At 41.2% G+C, this 21,230-nt stretch overlaps 1 protein-coding gene across 1 annotated transcript in view; it reads left to right on the top strand.

The window, feature by feature from the left end:
* The first annotated feature begins 601 nt into the window (after positions 1 to 601).
* The window catches only part of EML6 (EMAP like 6), a 274,904-nt gene continuing 254,275 nt past the window's right edge, over positions 602 to 21,230 (top strand). The window contains exons 1-2 of the mRNA XM_059406072.1: positions 602 to 778; positions 1,603 to 2,332. Coding sequence (XP_059262055.1) covers positions 2,136 to 2,332 — 197 coding nt within the window. The 5' untranslated portion in view covers positions 602 to 778; positions 1,603 to 2,135. The remainder of the gene's footprint in view (positions 779 to 1,602; positions 2,333 to 21,230) is intronic.

The raw sequence follows: 21,230 nt of genomic DNA, 5'->3' as shown, positions 1-21,230 counted from the left end.
GGAGGTAGCTCATGGGAAGGCGCTGGCTCTTAGGGCAGAGTGAGACCACATCCCCCAGCATTTTTCTTAAAGGTGGCAGCACCGCACTTTGTTAACATATTAGAATCCATCTGACCAAAATGGAAAATTTAAGTAGAAAACAAACTTGGGCTTTGGACAGCTAGCTACAGTAGCCTTCAGCGACTGGTGCAGAAGAAATTCTCGAGGTGGGCCACACAGATTGTCTCTACTCTAACTCCACTGCTCTTCACAGATACACACGCACGCCGGCCGCCGCCTCAGTCACTTAGGGAACGCAGAGCGCTGACAAGCAGTTGCCCTTGATACGACTTCCTCTGCACAGCCGGAGAACCGCAACAGCCGCCGACGCTGGTAACGGTCTCTCCACGGCCCCCACTGGGCGTGCCCAATTCTGGGACTTGTGGTCCAGCTCCGCGCGCTTCCCGACCCAGCCGGCATTGAAGGGACTACAATTCCCGGGATGCATCGGGAAAGGGGGGTACATGGGCGGAGAGAGAGAGGGGGCGGCCCTAGGCTCTAGGGCGTCGCGGTTTCCAAGCGCCGTGATCTCGCCTAGTAACCCGCCGCCGCGGTTCCCGCAAGCGGCGCTGTGGCCCCGCCCCCGGAGCCCCGGCTGAAGGAAGAACCTGTCTCCCGCGGCGCCCCAGTGACGAAGCCTATCTTCGGGTGCGGGAGGCGGGGAACGGAGGGCAGCCAAAGGATTTCGCTCCTCAGTGCGAGATCCGGAACGTGCTGGCGGTGCCCGCTCCGAGCAGAGGTTAGAAGCAGAGAGAGCTGGGCTGCTCTGCGGACGAGGCTGGCTCGGGTGTGGGAGGAAGGAGTGCAGGACACCGACAGAGAGGCAGTGCGCGCGGGTCTGGCTGTCCCTGGGGGCTGGCATCCCTCGGACTTGGGGCTGCCGAAGACCGAGATGTGTGTGCGCACGTTGCGGAATGGGATGGGGGGGGCATCTCTGTCCCCGTACCCCCGCACCCCCCCCCCCCCCCCGCCGGACTGGTGCTAACCCTTGAGCCCAGGGGTCCCCGTAGATAGATCAGACCCTCCTGAAGAGGAAGTACACGATTTTTTTTTTTTTTTTACCACTTGTTAATTAATTTCTTTAGTAGCATTAGTAAGAGCTAGGAGCATTAGTAGGTAGCAATTTCCTGCCTCCAATTGCACTAGTGTCTTGTTTCCTCCAATTCAGAAAAAAATCTACGATGCTTGCTGTTGGAGTTGCTGATTTGTGAGAAATGCTAAGTTCTTTATGTTTTCATTTTTATTTTATTTTTTTCCGGCCAAGAGATGGTTCAAGGAAGCTATGAATTTTAAATTGGGAGCATCTAAAAAATGACCTTTGCATATTCGCCCTGACTTAATGGGGAAACAGAAAGTATTCTCTCAAATCATTATCAGCAACCGCCAGAAGCATTTAGGGCATATTTAATATCATTAAGGAGATGGATCTGGGGGGAACAAGGGAGGCCAGTTGACAAAAACAAACAAACAAAAAACTTGTTAGTTTGGGGATCATTTTCTTGGTCTGGTGACTTATACAAAAAATCTGTTTCTTTCTTCCTCTCTCTTGCATTCTGGGTATAGACTGTCAGTTTCGGATCCAACGATGGTGATGGCAAAGCTTACCCGGGTTCTCTGTCAAATCAAAGCTGTCACAGAATAAATCCCATTGCCTGCTGCGAAGCCCCCACGCACCGCAAACTTCAGTGAGCGAACTGGGTAATCGGTGTTTGGATATGCAGATGCCTGATCTAAAAGGCGGGGTGACCCCCCCAAGAACCTCTCCTGGGGGCCGAAGCCCGCAGGTGCAGTGAAGCGCGCGTGCGGGTGCTGGCGCTCGCGAAGACGCCTTGCCCGGGGAGAGGGAGCCCCGGCGCCCGGCGGGGTCTGGCGGCCGCGCACCGGCGTGTTGTCTCCGGCGGCAGCGGTGGCGGATGATGGTGGTGGCGGGCGCACTGGGCTGTGTCTGTGCGTCGCCGCGGAAATCAGCGCTCGGCGCTGCACACTGAGCCTTTGCAGGTCCTCCGCAGCCCGAGTCTTGGCGAGTACAGACCCGGCGCGCAGGGGCCGCGGACCCGCGCGCGGGGGGGCCGGGGGGCGAGTGGGGTCGGCTTATCATGGCGGATCGGACAGCTCCCAGCTGCCAGCTCCGGCTGGAGTGGGTGTACGGGTACCGGGGTCACCAGTGCCGTAATAACCTGTACTACACCGCCGGCAAGGAGGTGGTCTACTTTGTGGCTGGGGTCGGGGTGGTTTACAACACCCGAGAGCACAGCCAAAAATTCTTCTTGGGACACAACGACGACATTATCAGGTAAGGTGGTGGCCTGGGGTCGTGGGGAAGGGTTGGGTGTGGAGACTAGAAGGGTGAGGAAAGGATGACCAAACGCGCTTTTCTGGAGTCAGATCTGGAGCCCTCTGGAGTAAAGGATTCTCTCTGGAACTCCATGGAATTACAGAAGGGCTGCTGATTCTAAGGCTAGGGCTGAAAAAAGGTGGGGAGTGCAGGCAGGTGGGGAGGGAGTGATCTCTTTCCTCTTTATTCCACTGGAAGGCTTGTAAATCTCTAAGGAGTTGAGTGTCCTACTGCTTTTTGGGTGTTCATTCCTGCTACAAGTGGAAGGATCCCGGGGAACCATGAAACACTTCTTCTTGCCCTAACTGGGTAAATGTAGGACCAATAATCTGAACAGTGGGTGTCACCTTTGGCAGGCTCCTCAGTAGGTTCCTCAACAAGCAAGATGATAAAAAAAAAATCTAGAAGAAAATTTTGCTACAGGTAATTTGGAATCTTCATCCCAGATGCTTTGAAACTGGAAAATTTCTGCAATGGGTGGAGAGTTTTTTCTCTAATACTTCACTTGGCAGTGTTCTAATGCCAAAAAACATATTTATACACTAAATGGATGCTTCTCCAACATCACTGAGGTTATAAAAGGCTGCTGGACCACAAAATCCTACCAGTCAGCCCCTGGAATGACCAACATCTGGCAGTGGGTGGCCAAGACTGGTTAGAAAAACACAACTGGATAAATAGCCATGTTAAGGGGCCTTCTCTGTTAAATTGTAGAGGTGCATATTTTGATTCTTGGCCCTCTCCTGTCATCTCTGGACCAGATGCATTTTCCTTCAGCTCTGGTCAGCTGCTTGTGTGACCAGACAAGGTGTGGTCCAGATGCTGTTCACAGGGAATCCCATTCATTCAGCCTTTGGCAGTTAAGAAAGATCTCCATATGGGAGCCTCACTCATGGGGCAAATGACTTGGTGAGGATAGACAACAACTGACAGAGACCATATTTGTGCCTTCCTAACTTGGTGTGTCCATTGAAGTAGAACAACTTCTATCATATTTCAGAATATTACCGCTTGTGTTCTAAGTTTGCCTTTCATAGTGAGATAAATGGTTGTGTGGTGTAATGTTAATGGTTTTGATTTCTCCTTTGGGAGAATGATTTAAAAGTCTTGCTCCCCTCTTCTAGTGTTTTGCTTATTCTGCAGTCCCCTCCCTTTTTTTCAAGTCCTACAGTTGAAAAATTGTTACAAACTGTAAAAACTTAATATTTAAAAATACAGTGAGATACGTATTTTTTAAAACCTTGACTTTTAGAAAATGAAGATTTTAAATATTAGGAGCTCTGCTATTCCCAAGATTAGGTGGAGCTGACATGTAAAACTTTCTTCCTGTCATATATGAGAAAATTACTTTTTTCTTTGCTCCCTGATATAATGAGGGTTGTGAATGGGGCATCCCACTTGATTCTGTCCTGGAGATTTTGCTTTTCTAATTGCCAGGCTGATTATTTAAGTCACAGGTGCAAATGATTAAAAGTGACTTGGGAAAAGGTTAGATGTTTAAAAATTTAAACCTATTATGTTTTTGCTCTTTCATAATGCAGTGCTTTCCATTACACCATCTAAATAAGATGTAGTCCTTTGGGGGAACAGAGAGAGTGGCAATTAAACAGAAAATTCCCTGGGGTTAAATAATATTGTTGTGACAGTTCACTGAACTACTTTGATGGTTTAAACTCCTAATCTTAATTTTTTTTTCTCTAATAGGAAAAAGAAATGCACTGTTGAAACTGAAGGGGGGAAAGGGTGGAGTTGCAGTAAACCGCTGTGATGACAGGCAGCTGGACTAGTGGGATTGTGATGATATATGGCTTAGTTAAACACTCAGGCTGGAAGGAAAGGTGAATGAGCTATTTGTATAACTGGTTTGCAAGAAGCCTCAAGTGATGAAAAGAAAGAAAACACAATTTCGTTTCTGGTCTATTATGAAGGTAGTTGTATCTTTACACTGAATAGTGGCGTAGTGGTATACCTACCTTCAGAGACTGGAGTTTACTGCTAAATTTTTTGTGATATTTGGTTAGGTTTGAGTATGTACAGGTGAGCAGAGTTCTTTAATATCCATGTATGTCTTTGCACATAGGAATAAAACTAAGTCCAACAGATTAAACACAAACCACAGATCATTATGTAATTAAGGACTGTAAAATTAGACTGTTTATGCTGTTATTTTGCCTTATCTTACACATATTTCTTTTTCTGATAAATGCAGGATGCCGAGCACTTTTGTTTTTAGCTTTAGTGAGACTGCTGAGTGGCATTTCTTTCATTATTTTATTTCCATAAATATATTGAATATTTCAAATTAATATTGTAAATTATTGGCAATCTTTATGTATTAGTTGTGGATATAGACAGGAAAATTATGGTCTTTTATCTTTATGAATTTCAACTCGTGTTCTTGTTACAATACTGATTTTCCCTTTAACATATTGTAGTTAGCTAGTGAATGAGGAGGTCTATAGCTAAGGTTTCAGTGCAAAAATGTTTTGGATTTTTGGAAATATTATACGATCATTCAAGCTTCTAACTCTGGATTCTGTCAAATGAGATAATGTAAGTAATTGTTAGCTTTTGCCTTAGCTTGAAAGCTATATTCATAGTGCATATATTTCCTACTGCTTTATTTATTGTGCTGCTTTCCCCAGAATATTAACTAGAAAGCAGCCCAACAAATATTGATACTATACTCCATTTTATAAAACCATGTGATCTTTGAGATCACAATGAACTTTAATAATAATGTAGGATTTGGCAGAGCTCACTAGAGCTTAGCATATATGTCTTCCTGATTTGACAGACTATATGTTTAAGTCAGGTTTTATAAAATGTTGATATGTGAAGCACAATGTAATTTATTGGATGTGGAGGCTTAGTTTTATTCTTTTGAATGATTACCCTTCAATACAGATAACAAGTTAGAGGATGATGCCTATTTTTGCCCTGATAGCATGGTGACAGGACAGGTAAATACCAGAAGCAGTGTTTGCTCTCAGACTAACAGCAGGACTCAAATCAGGCTTAAAGGCAAGGCTGGCAATGGAGACTGGGATATTTACTAACTTGGTTTCTACTTTAATTAGCCAATCATGACACAAATGGAGTAAGTGAAAGAAAAGGTCATGGACACATTTTGCTCTCTGTCGCCTTCCTTCCATTTTCAGTGACTCCATTTAAAACGTTTATCTCCTTACTCTGCAATGGTATATTGTTTCTCACTAGTTCCCTGTCTCCATTTTCCTTTTTCTTATTTTTTCACTCTCTATTGTGAGGAAAGTTTTTCTGCAATACTCTTTCAGGGGAAGGAATTTGTATCGACTTTGACCTTGAACACACTCAGTGATGAACCCCCACTGTGCTGTTTACTGGAGTCATCTGAATGAGTGGTTTGGCCACTCAGGGCCTTGTTTGTGAAATGGGGATAATAATACCTAAACTGCAAATTTTAACTTTTGAAAGTAATATATGCAAATAGTTTAGATGGGGACCTGGGCCTGAGCTGATGTTCAATAACTTCTCTTAGTAGTGATATTAGTAGTATTCCATTAAAAGCACACACTTGCACCATAAACAAAACAGACTGTAGTCCACCAGCTGAAGCTTAAACTCCTTAGCTTTCCATTCCTTCTGCCCTCACCCACTTTTCTTTCCTTATTTTCCTTTTTTTTTTTTTTTAAAGCAAATTGTTCGTTTCCCACTTGCCATATAAAAAGATTACTCTGTTCTTTCCTGCCTCATACTGGAATGATTTATCTCCCCATCAACCCTTCTCCCCAACAAATGGCACAGTGGTGGGTTGTCAGATCTGCCACCAGTTGGGCAACTTGGGGAAATTATTAAACCTCTGTGAGCCTTAGCTATCATCAGTAAAACAGCTTCTCATCTACAAATTGGAGACTTAAAGGTATCTGCCTTGTAGCTTGTGGAGATTATATACAAGGTGCCCCACAGTGTTTGGCAAACAGTGAGTGCCCACTGCAGGGGGCCTGTTTGTTTCCATGCCCTGCATGGCCCCATCTGCTTCAGCTTCACCACTCCCACAAGACCTTATAAGGCGTGCCTTGCACTCCTAAAGTTTTGCATCTTTTTTTTTTTTTTAAGATTTTATTTATTTATTTATTTGACACATCACAAGTAGGCAGAGAGGCAAGCAGAGAGAGAGGAGGAAGCAGTCTCCCCACTGAGCAGAGAGCCGGATGCGGGGCTCGATCCCAGGACCCTGAGATCATGACCTGAGCTGAAAGCAGAGGCTTTACCCCACTGAGCCACCCAGGCACCCCAAGTTTTGCATCTTTTGTGACCATCGCTGCTCACTTAATATGTATCATTTAGTACCTTCATTCTGAATATTTTCATTTATAAATGTACATAAATTTTCATTTATAAATGTATATAAGCTTTTTGAGGATGAGAATAAATTTAATAACCAGAGCCAACATTTCTTGAGTGTAGACCCAACATTTCTTGAGTGTAGCACTTAATGTGCTACAGATTTATCTCATCCGTTCTTTTAACAACCTCATGACATTGGTACTGTTATTAGGGTAAGTAAAGCTGGCATGGCAGGGGAGAGGTTACATGTGAAAGCACCAGGGTGAGGAGGAATTTGGTGTGCCCAGAATTCTGGTGTAGATACCCAGAGAAAAACCAAGGTCATTATATTTCTCATCCAGGTCATTATTGCCTCAGGGGTCTTGGTACCATATGTTCTAGATTTCCCTGGACAGTCACAAATATTCCATTCAATTATTGTTATAAACTTGTTCTTATCATATTGTGGGTCTCTGTTTTTAATTCAGAATGTATGACCGTGTGTGTGTGTGTGTGTGTGTGTTTAAGATTTTATTTATTTATTTGACAGAGATCACAAGTCATCCCTGTATGACCATGTTTTTATTTAGAAAAAGTGGTTACTATATAATGGGTCATTGCTTGAAAACATGGTACTGGAATATACTCTCTTACAAAGAATGATATTGGCCCCACAACCAACAATCAGTCAGAATGTAGGTTATACTGTGGTAAGTGAAAAACTGTTCCATGGCCGCATTTCTAAGCAGAGCTGTCCTAAGGCCTCTTCTACCCACAAGGATTTAGATATGAACACTTTGGCAATATAGGTGACATTCTTGCCACCAAAAAAAGGAAGCTGCTGGGAAGGCTTTGCTGGCTTTGGCTTGCTGGCTTTGCTTCTGGGACTTTCTCTTCCTGAAACCACATAGAAATCCATCCTTAAGCCACCAAACTACACATTTTCAATAGTCAGACTTCTCTTGTAGTTTTAGCCCAAATCTGTCATATGTGGATTGGTCTTAAGTGTAATTAAAGAGTTTGAGAGCAGATATTTCTTCTCACATATCATTGTTCTTAGGCATCACCTGAGCATATGCTAAAATCTAGCTTCTAAGTCAGTAAGTCTGCTTTGAGGCCTCACAATGTGCATTTTTAACCAGCTCCCAAGTTATGCTAATGCTTTTGGTCATAGGCCACAGCAAGGTTTTAGGGACCTCACTAGTATGTTTCAGAGCTCAGTGGACCAGTGTTGTTTTTTTCAACCCAGATGAGATTGCTATAACTAAATAGACTTTTAATAATATATATGGTCTATACGTTTACTAAATTCTTAAATTAACAGATTTTTTTTTTTTTTTTCACTAAGATGGTACCTAGCCCTGTGTTCTAAATGTTCCAGAAAGAACCAAGCAGGCACTGATTGGAACAAGTTAAGGAGATGGTTTGTCCCTGTGAGCAATGGAAGAGATGTCCATAGCCTTTGTGTAGACATGTGTTTTCTAGTATCTTGAGGGTATACCTAGGAGTGGACTTGCTGAATCATATGGTAACTCTGTGTTTAACTTTTTGAAGTCTGCCGAATTGTTTTCCAAAGCAATGTAAAATCCTACCACCAATGTCTGAGAGTGCCATCTCCTCTGCAGCCTTGCCAACAGTCATTGTGTTCTGTCTTTTTGATTATAGCCATCCTACTGGGTGTGAAATGGTATCTCATTGTGATTATGATTTGTATTTCCCTATTAATTAATAATATTGATCATCATTTCATAATTCATCGACAATTTGTATATTCTCTCTGGAGAAAATTTCTATTCAAATCCCCATTTTTAATTGTTTTTTTTATTGTTGAGTTGTAGAAGTTCTTTATATATTCTGAATATAAGTCCTTATCTGTTATTTGAAAATATTTTTTCCTATTGTGTGAGTTAAGTTTTTCACTTTCTTAATGATATCCTTTGAAGCACAAAAGTTTTAAATTTTGATGATGTCCAATTTTTCTTTTTTTTCTCTTGTCCCTTATACTTTTAGTGTTAAATCTAAGAAACCATTGCCTAATTTAAGTCATGAAGATTTATGCCTACATTTTCTTCTAAAAGTTTTAGCTTTGACATTTAGGCAAATGACCCATTCTGAGTTAATTTTTATATATGGTGTGAGGTGAGGGGGGGGGGTCCAACTTCATTCTTTTGCATGTGGATATCTAGTTGTTCCAACACTTTCTATTGAAAGGACTATTCTTTGCTCTTGGATTTGTCTTGGATGTCTATAACCTTTAATTCCCCTAGCAGAGGGTCCATCCTTCTCATTGAGAAGATACTGAACATTTGGAGACCCAGAAACTGAAACAATCTTTACAAAGATTAACTTAGAAGTAATAGAAATCTGTGCTTTGGTTGCTATCCTGATTGAAAAGATAGTGTTAGAAACTATAAGGATGTTTAGATTTTTATATATTTAAAGAATAAAACCATATTTATACTTTGAGGAGCCAGTGCAGTATTTAGTAACTGCTGGTTTAGGGACCAGCAACAGTCTATACATTGGCTTTGTTTATTCCCAAAGATTCTTGCTCTTTAAAAATGAATTTTCAGCCTTTGGACTTGCTGCTGGAGACAGATCTCTTGAGGCAGCAGAAGGGAAAGCAGAGGGAGTAGTCAGAGATTGTGCCCCTTGACCTCTACCGCTTTATCAGTTCATTTCTTTCTTTCCCCAGTGGGAGGCATGTACCTGGCTGACCTCAACCCAGAAGTTGAAGTATTCCACAGTTGCCATTAGTTTTTGTTTTTTTTTTTAATTTTATTTATTTATTTATTTATTTTACCACCCCTTTCCCCAACCGCATGAAGGAGGGGTGTGGTAGGCCAGCAATAACTCACTGAGATATAAGAATCTTTCTCTGGACTGGCACTACATAAATAGGTTGGTCAGAGAGTTATTCTAAAGCTATTGAGAATTATTTTAAGGCACAAGGATTCATGTTAAGTGTGCTGCTATTTAACAGGGTCATTAAAACATTTTTCTGTATTCATTGTGAGTTGATTTTATGGGTAAGAATAAAGCAGGATCCACAGATGACAGGATGCCTTCTAAATAAGAGATCAGGTGCAAGAAACTGAAACTTTTTCAAAGAAACACAATTAAGGAGAGGATCATAAGATGACAAGAGAATCTTTGGGAACTCAATTATAGGGAGTAGGCTGGCCTTTCAGGCATTGCACAGTTATCAGGCAGCTATTTCTTTCTCTTTCCCTAGTTCTTTCTCTTGTAAGAATCACAGATTCTTAAAGATTCATATCTCTGCCTCTCTCTGGATAATATATGCTTTGATTTTCTATGACTGCAGACTGGCTTCTTAAGTCAGTGATCCATTTTGCACATAGTCACCCTGCTCCAAAATTCATTTCAGCCCCTATGCATACATGACTATCCAGCTTGGTCCTGCAATACCAGTTGAATTGCTCACTCTTTTGCGTCTTAATTCCAGATTTCCAGAATCTAATTGGCTTAGCACCGGACAGGATGTCCACCCAGTCCAATCAGCTGTAGCCTACAGGGTGGGGCCATATTTCAGAGGGCTGCCTCTTCAAGAAGGTTTGTCTAAGATAACATTATACTCAATGGGGGAAAAAACTGAGAGCTTTTTCCCCTAAGGTCAGGAACAAGACAAGGATGTCCATTCTCACCACTTTTACTCAGCAGAGTGCTGTAAGTCCCAGCTATAGCAATCAGAAATACAACAAAAAGAAATAAAAGGCATTCTGATTGGTAAGGAAGAAGTAAAATTTTCAGTCTTTGCAGATAGCACAATACTATAGATAGAAAACCCTAAAGACTTTACTAAAGACCTACTAGAACTGATAAATGAATTCAGTAAAGTTGAAGGATACAAAATTAATACACAGAAATTGGTTGTGTTTCTATACACCAATAACAAAATACCAGAAAGAGAAATTAAAGAAAATATTTATAATTATAGCAAAAATAATAAAATACCTAGGAATAAACTTACCAAAGAGGTGAAAGACCTATACTTTGAAAACCATAAAACATTGGTGAAAGAAATTGAAGATGACACAAAGAAATGGAAAGACAGTTCATGCTCATGGATTGGAAGAACAAATATTGTTAAAATGTCTATACTACCCAAAGCAATCTACAGATTTGATGCAATCTCTATCAGAACACCAACAGTATTTTACACAGAGCTTGAACAAATAATCCTAATATTTGTATGGAACTACAAAAGGCCCCGAATAGCCAAAGCAATCTTGAAAAAACAAAGCTGGAGGTACCACAATTCCAGATCTTCACATTATATTCCAAAGCTGTAGTAATCAAAGTGGTGTGGCACTGGCACAAAAATAGACACATAGATCAATGAAACAGAATAGCAAGCCTAGAAATAAACCCACACATATATGGTCAATTAATCTTTGATAAAGTGGTAAGAGTATGCAATGAAGAAAAGATAGTCTCTTCAACAAATGGTATTATGAGAACTAGACAGCAGCATGCAAAAGAATGAAACATCACACACAAAAGTAAACTCAAAGTGGATAAAGGACCTACACGTAAGACCTGAAACCATAGAAATCCTAGAAGAGAACACAGGCAGTGATTTAAATGATATTGGCCATAGCAACATTTTTCTAGATGTGTATCCTGAGGCAGGGGAAGCAAAAGCAAAAGCAAACTATTGGGATTACATCAAAATAAAAATCTTCTGCACAGCAAGGGAAACAACCAAGAAAACTAAAAGACAATCTACTGAATGGGAGAAAATAGTTGTAAATGGCATATCTGATAAAGGGTTAATATCCAAAAAATATAAAGAACTTATATAACCCCCAAACCCCAAATAATCCAGTTAAAAAATAGGCAGAAGACATGAATAGACATTTCTCCAAAGAAGACATACAGATGGCCAACAGACGCATGAAAAGACGCTGAACATCACTCATCATCAGGGAACTGCAAATCAAAACCACAATGAGATGTCACCTCACACCTGTCAACATCAGAAACATCAGAAACACCAGAGACAAGAAGTGTTGGTGAGGATGTGGAGAATAAGGAACCCTCATGTACTGTTGGTGCGAATGCGAACAAGTACAGCCACTGTGATAAATAGTATGGAGGTTCCTCAAAAAATTTAAAAATGAAACTACCCTATGATTGATCTAGCAATTGCACTACTGGTATTTACTCAAAGAACGTGCAACACTAATTCAGAGGGATATATGTACTCCTATGTTTATTGCAACATCATTTACAATAGCCAAACTATAATAGCAGCCCAAGTGTCCATCGATAGATGAATGGATGAAGAAGAGGTGGTATAGATATGCAATGGAAATTATTCAGGCATAAGAAAGAATGAAATCTTGACATTTGTAATGACGTGGATGGATCTAGAAGGTATAACACTAAGTGAAATAAGCCAGTCAGAGAAAGGCAAATACCATATGATTTCACTCATATGTAAAATTGAAGAAATAAAACGGCAAGCAAAGGGGAAGAAAAAGAGAAATAAAAAACAAAAACAGACTCTTAACTGTAGAATCCAAACTGATGGTTACTAGAGGGGAGGTGGGTAGGGGGATGGGTAAAATAGGTGAGGGGGATTGGGAGTACACATCATGATGAGCACTGGGTGTTGTAAGGATGTGTTGAATCACGATATTGTACACCTGAAACTAATATGACACTGTGTATTAACTATACTGGAATTAAAATTAAAAAAAAGAAAGATCGTCTGATAAGGGAGGCATGGGCGAAGAGAAGAAACAAATGGCAACTCTACCAGAGGAGGTAGATAAGAAGAGGAGGCAAACTATTTCTTGATAGAAAAACAAACAAACAAACAAACAAAAAACCAGGACAGTGGTGAGAAAAGGTAAGGAAAGGATATTAAGAGGGCTTAACTACAAAATATTGGTGATAAGACACACCATGGAATTTCCAGTTCTCATAAGAGGCCATGCCAGAGTCTCTCTTGGGAATGCTGGCCAATGGCTGGTGACCACAGCCTCTGAGAGTGAAACAGACATCACACATTTGCCCACTGGGGTGCCAGTGCTACTATTGAGAGTGTTCTCTCACTTCTTGGGTTTGGTGGGAGAAGGGAGGGGAGTATATGGGAATGGGGCCTATGCTAACAGGCACCAGGGAGGTGGTCAGATGGCACTCACAGGTTTCCTGGGATTGACACAGCCTGCAAGGTGATCTTGGTGGCACAGCTCTTTACCAGTTGGTGAAGAAATATTTTCATATTCATTACGGCACAGATACTGGTGCACATCTTTTTTTTTTTAATTTATTTTTTATTTTCAGCATAACAGTATTCATTTTTTCACCACACCCAGTACTCCATGCAATCTGTGTCCTCTATAATACCCACCACCTGGTACCCAACCTCCCACACCCCCACCACTTCAAACCACTCAGATTGTTTTTTAGAGTCCATAGTCTCTCATGGTTCACCTCCCCTTCCAATTTCCCCCAACTCCCTTCTCCTCTCTAACTCTCCATGTCCTCCATGCTATTTGTTATGCTCCACAAATAAGTGAAACCGTATGATAATTGACTCTCTCTGCTTGACTTATTTCACTCAGCATAATCTCTTCCAGTCCCGTCCATGTTGCTACAAAAGTTGGGTATTCATCCTTTCTGATGGAGGCATAATACTCCATAGTGTATATGGACCACATCTTCCTTATCCATTCTTCCGTTGAAGGGCATCTTGGTTCTTTCCACAGTTTGGTGACTGTGGCCATTGCTGCTATAAACATTGGGGTACAGATCGCCCTTCTTTTCACTACTTCTGTATCTTTGGGGTAAATACCCAGGAGTGCAATTGCAGGGTCATAGGGAAGTTCTATTTTTAATTTCTTGAGGAATCTCCACACTGTTCTCCAAAGAGGCTGCACCAACTTGCATTCCCACCAACAGTTAAGAGGGTTCCCCTTTCTCCACATCCCCTCCAACACATGTTGTTTCCTGTCTTGTTAATTTTGGCCATTCTAACTGGTGTAAGGTGATACCTCAATGTGGTTTTAATTTGAATCTCCCTGATGGCTAGTGATGATGAACATTTTTTTCATGTGTCCGATAGCCATTTGTATGTCTTCATTGGAGAAGTCTGTTCATATCTTCTGCCCATTTTTTGATATGATGGTCTGTTTTGTGTGTGTAGAGTTTGAGGAGTTCATTATAGATCCTGGATATCAACCTTTTTTTTTTTTTTAAAAGATTTTATTTATTTATTTGACAGAGAGAAATCACAAGTAGATGGAGAGGCAGGCAGAGAGAGAGAGGGGGAAGCAGGCTCTCTGCTGAGCAGAGAGCCCGATGCGGGACTCGATCCCAGGACTCTGAGATCATGACCTGAGCTGAAGGCAGCGGCTTAACCCACTGAGCCACCCAGGCGCCCTGGATATCAACCTTTTGTCTGTACTGTCATTTGATGCACATCTGTTGAACACCAGCCCTGGCTATGAGTGACATGCATGGACCCTTAGATGATTTTGTGAGGTTGACTATCTAACAGGCGTTGAAAATGACTCTTCCTAAAGCCAGACTTAGAAGCTACCTAAGGCTCCTGGTTGCCCAGGATAAGGTTCAAGCTCCTTTAGCAGAATCTCCAAGGCTTCTTACAATCTGGTTTCTAGCTCCTCCTCCATCCCAATGTTCCTCGCTGTCCTTATAACATCCTCCAGCCACATCAAACTCCTCGCAGTTCCCCAAGCCCAGCTTCCTATTTTGTGTATCTTTGTCTTTGCATGTGCCATTTTGGCTGCCTGCAATGACCCTTCACTTCTGTACAATCTCATTCTGCCTTCAACTTCAGTGTAGTGTTACCTCCCCTCCACTGCCCCCCACCCCCAAGCCTTCTCTGACAACTCAAAAGCCTATTTTAGGCCCTTCTTGCTCTATATGTCCAGGCCACAGTGCAAGTACCTGCCTTCTGGAATCATTGCATTGTGTTGCATTTGTTGACTTACCCATCTCTCAACCTGGTCTGAGTTCTGAGTATGTTCCCTTGTATGGCACATGTTGCTTAGTAAGTCCTTAACATATTTTTATTTGTCATTAGTTCTTCATATCTCAAATTATTTGAGAGGTGTGAAAAGAAGATGATATTTCTATAGGACTCCTTCTATACATACTTCACAAAGAGAAAATCCTGAAAATATGTTGTCAGCTGTCATGTCAAGGCAGGATTCAGAATTTTGTTTTTAAAAAAAATTCGGATGGCAATAATGACCAATTACTGCATTGCTGTTAAATCAGACTCCGAATCCTATCTAGCTCTTTCCTTCTGTTTTCCTGGTCCACATGGAAAATCCAGCCATTGAAGACACAATGTTTTTCTTCTGAATAATGTGCATGGATCTTACAATGAATGAAACGCCTTTTTTTTTTTTTAATTACTTAAGATTTTTTTACTGTGTTGGGGCACCTGGGTGGCTCATTCGTTAAGTGTCTGCCTTCAGCTCAGATGATGATCCCAGGGTCCTGGTATGGAGCCCCCTGAGCTCCCTGCTCAGCAGGATGCCTGCTTCTCCCTCTCCTGCTCCCCTTGCTTGTGTTCCCTCTCTCGCTGTCTCTCTGTCTGTGGCAAACAAATAAATAAATAAAAATCTTAAAAAACAAAAACCCACCGCTTTCAAAAAAAGATTTTTTGACTGTGTTATGAGGAAAATTTTGATTTATATCTTTTTAGTTTTAGGAAACATGGCCATCTTTTAAGCAACTTTTGAAAATATGAGGTAACATTTGTAAAAAGGATGTTTGCAGAGATTGTAAAGTAGCATCTGCTGGCTCTAAATGAAGCAAAGTCTTTCCTGGCCCAGAAGAGTTTCACACAAAGATATAGAAGTAGGCGTTCAAGGACAGGCCTCCTGGAGAAAGTGACTTTTGAAGGATGACAAGCAATTTGGCAGGCCAGATGGAAAAATCGGGGAAAGAGGGAACACCAAGGAGGGAACAGCTTGTGCAAAGGCTCAGGGGTTCAGGAGCCTGGTCCCCTGAAGAGAGAGTAAGTGGTTTAGCACTGTGGGAGTGAAGAAGGTACTATGGAAGATTAAGCTGAGTAAGTGGCCTGCAGCTGGATGGCAAAGGGATTTACAGCTCCTCCCACAAATTATGGGGACCAGTGGGAGGATTTAAACATTTAAAAAGGCTGATTTACATTTTAGGAAGATCATTAAAGTTAGAATATTTCTACTTTATTTATATTAACCTTTTCTTTGAGAATCCTCCCCACGCCTTTTTTCTTCAATGACAAACTTCTCAGAAGCAGGAGCATGGCATCCTATGGGGAACCAGTTCCTGGGGGAATCTAGTCAGATGCCTGACTGTGGGCATGGTGTTTAATATGGGCCTCATCTAAAAATGAGCCAGCTGACTATGTGATCTCTAAGACCCTTCTAAAATCCATTCTAATTAAAGTGTGGTGATTCTGAGTTGTCTTCTTTACTGCCTTTTTCTTATCTCTTGTTTACTCCTTAACATAAAAAATTGGCCTCTCCCTCTACCAGCCCCTGCAGTCTTTCTCTGAAAGGGCCCCAGTGACCTCTGCTGTCAAATGGGGTCCTGTCCAGCTTAATCTCTTCACAGCATTGGGTACAGTTGGTCACCCTTTATTCAATATCCTTCCTTTTCTGTCCTGGAGGTTGTAGCCCCCCTGGTTTTTCTCTCACCTCCCTCACTGACCTTGATCTCTAAGTCCACCTTTTATATATAGGGCCCTCTTAACATTGCTCATCAGGTTTTCCTGCCCAAAATGCATGACCTAAGGCTGGTCATGAGGAAATAGACCAATGCAAAGTAAGGGAATTTCTTCAATGCAGTTGGTCTGTACTTTGCAGAAAAGAAAAATTAAGAAAAAAAATTGTCATTCTCATAAAAGAGAGATTGAAGAACGGTTCCAGATTAAAGGAGACTAAAGAGACTCAACTAAGTGCAGTATGAAATTCTGCATTGGGGTGGGGAGAATTGTTATAACTGATGATATTGGGACAGTTGGTGAAATTTGAATATGAGCCCACATATTAGTTTAATAACAGAATTCAATTGTAGCAATGTGGTTATGTAGGAGAAAGCACTTGTTTTAGGAGATATGTGCTAGACTATTGAGGAGTGAAGTCATGAAGGCTGCAAATTGCTCGCAGCCATTTCAGTAACAGCAGCAGCAAATATGACAAAAATAATGCATCTGTGTGTCTGTCTGAATGAGTGTATGTGTTTGTGTTCCTCATGGCATCTGTTCTCTCTTCTTATGCCATGCTCTTTCTGCAAGACCTCTTACCCATTGCCTCCTCCCTACTTGCATCCTTGCCCTCCCATTCTGTTCTCAACACAGCAGCCAGGTGATCTGGTTGCATCAGAGGTCAGGTCGTGTCAGTTCTCTGCTCAGAATCCTTGGAATAATAGCCAAATGGCCTGTAAGCCTCTATGGGAATTTGGCCTCCTATTACCTCTGTGATCTAACTTGTTTTCTCCCCATGCCTTGCCTCGCCCCAGCCACACTGACCTCCTATCTGCTGCTCAAAAACCCAGGTGCTTTTCTGCCCTAGGGCCTTTGCATTCAACTCTCCTTTCTGTCTGGCTCCTTCTTCCCTCCAGACATCCATGTGACTTTACTCACTTCCCTTAGGTCCCTGCAAAGATGTCATCTTCTCAATGAGGACTTCCCTGACTACCCTATTTAACATTCAGATCCTTCTCCAACACATTCTTTATTATCCATCCCTGTTTTATTTTTCTCCTTAGCTCTTATTTATTTTGTTTCTTGTTATCTCTCTTCACTAGAATTTAAGATGTATTTGGGCAGGACTGTTTTGGTCACTCTTTGGCCTGCAATGCCCAGAATGGTGCCTGGTATGTAGAAGATGCTTAATAAGTATTTTTTGAATGAATAAGTGATGACTGGTGTTTGTTCATTTTAAGATAACCCCCTTGGAATTTCTGCTTAGAATAGGACTTCTTTTTTAGACCCTCTTTGACCGACTGTGAAACGTATGGATCCCATCTCAGAATAATAGGTCTGTTTTGTTCTGTCCTTTTCTATAGATACTGAAAAGTTCACATTTGGATCAATCTTCATAAACCAATGTACTTATAACCTTCATCCACGTCAAGAACTAGAACATTACCAGCACCACAGAGACCCCGTCGTGCCCTCTTCCAACTGTAACCCCCACTGCAAAGTTAACCTCTATTCTGACTTCTGACAGTGTAGATTAATTTTGCCTAATGTACTTTAAAAGAGAACTGTACAGTATGCATTCTTTTGTGTCTGGCTTCTTTCAGTCAACATTCTTTATATGAGATTCATCTGTGTTTGTACATGATTATTCTCACTTCTGTATTTTTTGTTGTGTAGAAATAGAATTTTTAGGCATTCTACTGTAGATGGGCACTTGTGTGGTTTCTGGTTTCTTTTGGATACTATTACCATTCTAGTACAAGTAGACATATATATGCAATTCCATGTAGGAGTGGATTTTCTGGGGCACAGGCTGCACATAGGATCAGTTTTGCTAGGCCCTGCCAGCTAGTTCTCCAGAAAGCATATATCAATTTATACTCCCACTATTACAGAATAATGTCTGCTAATGCATAAAATAAAATACATAAATAGGATTGTAAAGAAAATTAACTATTTTTGAAATACAGTTATTTAATGTGATAAATTACATATGCTTTATTAACTGATACATTTGAAAGGTCTAGCAGTTTTAATTATTATGATTTCAAAGTAGTGATGACTGTACCTGGTGTTTGAGAGGTCTGCTACAGCTGTAATGTAATATGAAAATATCTGTGATGTTACTGGTCTCAAGGTGGTGGTACCACTGAAATTACTATAATTTGTTGCCAACACTCAGAATGATAGGAAATACTAAAGTTTGTTACAAGCTGGTAAAAGTAAAGATTTTTTAATAGTTTTTAGCCCAAGTAAGTACATAAATCTTCCTGAATTCTATTAAGGGGTACTTGGGCTCCAGGTTAAGAACTCCTAGGTTAGAGGAATAAAAGTGATTTAGAAGAAAGATTTCTTGAGTGTCTACTATGTGTCATTCACTGTGCTAGGTGCTGGGGACCCAACAGTGAATTATATGGATCTCCTCTTGAGGAATTTATGATCTTGAGAGCAATACTCATAAATAAAGGATCAGCTGGATTGGTGTGTTCAGTTCTGCAATAACTCAAAGTATGTAAGAGCCTTAAGGCATATACCTAACTCATTCATGAGAGGGAGGGGTGGTCAGAGAAGACTTTTTGGAGGAGGGAGCATCGTTATATTTAGGCTCTGGGCTGTTTACTTAGGTTGTAGGGTGGATAATGGATTATTGCAGAGTAGAGAGACTTGAAGTTATTCGGGAGTGAGATCATTATGGTGGTAATGCAAAAAAAGCTATGTATGTATTCTGAAGATTCTAGGTTTCTGGTGATTGGAGATAGACAATGGGAGAGAAATAACATGTACGGTACTGGTCAGATTTCTGTCATAGTCACCTGGTTGGATGGTAGTTATCATTTACTGAAACAGATTGAGGAGCACATTCAAGGTCAGGGGGGTAGTGAGTTCAACTTTCAACATAGATAGATTGAGGTGTCTGTAAGACATCCTAGAGGTGATTGTACCTATATATGGGTCCTTTGCTCAGTGAAGAGCTCTGGCAGTTGCAGAGGGCATGCAGGAGTTGATGAGGACTCAGAGACCACATGAAGGAAAGAGAAGAGGCCAAGGTTAGGATTTTGAAGATGACTGGGGCGCCTGGATGGCTCAATCTGTTAAGCGTTTGCCTTCAGCTCTGGTCATGATCTCAGGGTCCTGGGATCAAGCCTTACTTCAGGCTCCCTGCTCAGCAGGGAGTCTGCTTCTCCCTCTCCCTCTCCCCTGTTTGTGCTCTCTCTCAAATAAATAAATAAAATATTTAAAAAAAAGGATTTTGAGGATGATCAACTTTAAGGAGATTAACAGAGAAAGAGGTGCTTGTGACAGATGGGAACACTCCTCCAGAGTAGGAGGAAAACCAGGTAAGTAGAGTGCCCTGGTGGCCAAGAGCAGAGAGGATGTAAAGGAGACCTCCGCAGTCCCAACAGAGTACACCTGTATAAGTCTGGGAAAGGGCCCCACGGACTTGGCAATGAAAGATCACTGATGGATTGCTTTTACTATGCAAAACAGTAGGAATGGTTATTTTTCTCTGGGATGTACTTTCGTCTGTGTTTTAAACTTTCTGTTATAGCACTTAGAATTCAAGGGTCATTTGCTTTTAGCTTTACTTTTCTTCTTACATTTCTTTTATATATCTGGCTCATGCTCCAGTGAGTTTTATGCTGCCGTGAGAGTGAGCAGTCATCTCTGCTTAATGACTTCTACCTCGAGCATATTTTAGCTCTTTTTTTTTTTTTTTTTTTTGACTATAAGAGATATTGTTACAGACATTGCTTCTTGGTAAAAAGCCTTGCGGGTCTATTAGTAGGCATGAACACAATCACTTTGGTCAGGCTGTATTTATCTATGCGAGAGCCTGCCCTGCTGACAGTGAGTTCACGAGTCATCCTTCTTTCCTGGAGTAACATTCAGTTTTTAGTCCATATGATGAAATGCAATGGAAGAGACATAAACTGTAGAATGTTTTATAATTATTTTCTTCCCAGAATGTCACTTGGATTTTTATATAATCTATAGGAGGAAAGTGAGAGGATGTTCAATTAAATAAACATGTGTTCAGTGCTGACTGTATAAATGACAGTGTGTGGGCCATGGCAATGACAGTTATCTAAGAGGGAAACACTGAGTGCCTCTCACTCCCTCCCTGTTCCATCTCCATTATCCAGTCAGCCCCAGGTATGGTTGGTCATGTTCTCTGTGTCTTGCTGCTTTTGTCCCAGTTCACAACCGTGTTAACTGTTGTCTGAACAGTTCTAGTAGCCTCTGGACTGGTTTGCTGGCCCTGCTACCAGTCCCTTACTCAATCCTCTGTTTGAAAACCTGGCTAAAATTTAAAAAAAAAATCAGATTTATGAGCACACTCTAAAAATTCTGGTCTGATTAGGAGCTGGCCAAGAAATTTTAAAGAATTTTCTCATAGAAATACAGAGATAGGTGTATGTAAATACGTACACACGTGCGCACACACACACAATTTCCTTGCTCTGTCCATTGAGAGGACTGACACGCAATGACACATCAGCATTAGGAATACACTTAGCACCCAGAACTTTGTTTCTAAATACCATTCTCCTCAAAAAGATTAGAACTTCTCACAAAAAAGGCTGAGTCTAGGTCTGGGACAGGGAAGATGAGTTTATGAATATCTTTTTATGCCAGAAAGTACAGCAATGCTCAAAGAGTGGGGGAAATGTTAAAATGACATAAGAGCCAACTTAAAGGGACTTCCATTGGCCACATCTGGGAAAATTTGAGTACAAATCATAAATCAATGAATAAAAGGAAAATGTGTACATCTGTAGTGATATAAATAACTATGGGGAGAAAAGAAAGCTCCTTTCTTTCCTTCCTTCCTTCTTGGGTAGAACATCAGCT

Source organism: Mustela nigripes, chromosome 7 (assembly GCF_022355385.1).
Source record: "Mustela nigripes isolate SB6536 chromosome 7, MUSNIG.SB6536, whole genome shotgun sequence".
Classification (NCBI taxonomy): domain Eukaryota; kingdom Metazoa; phylum Chordata; class Mammalia; order Carnivora; family Mustelidae; genus Mustela; species Mustela nigripes.
Note: the sequence above shows the minus strand (reverse complement) of the source record. Positions and strands in the feature narration are given on the sequence as shown.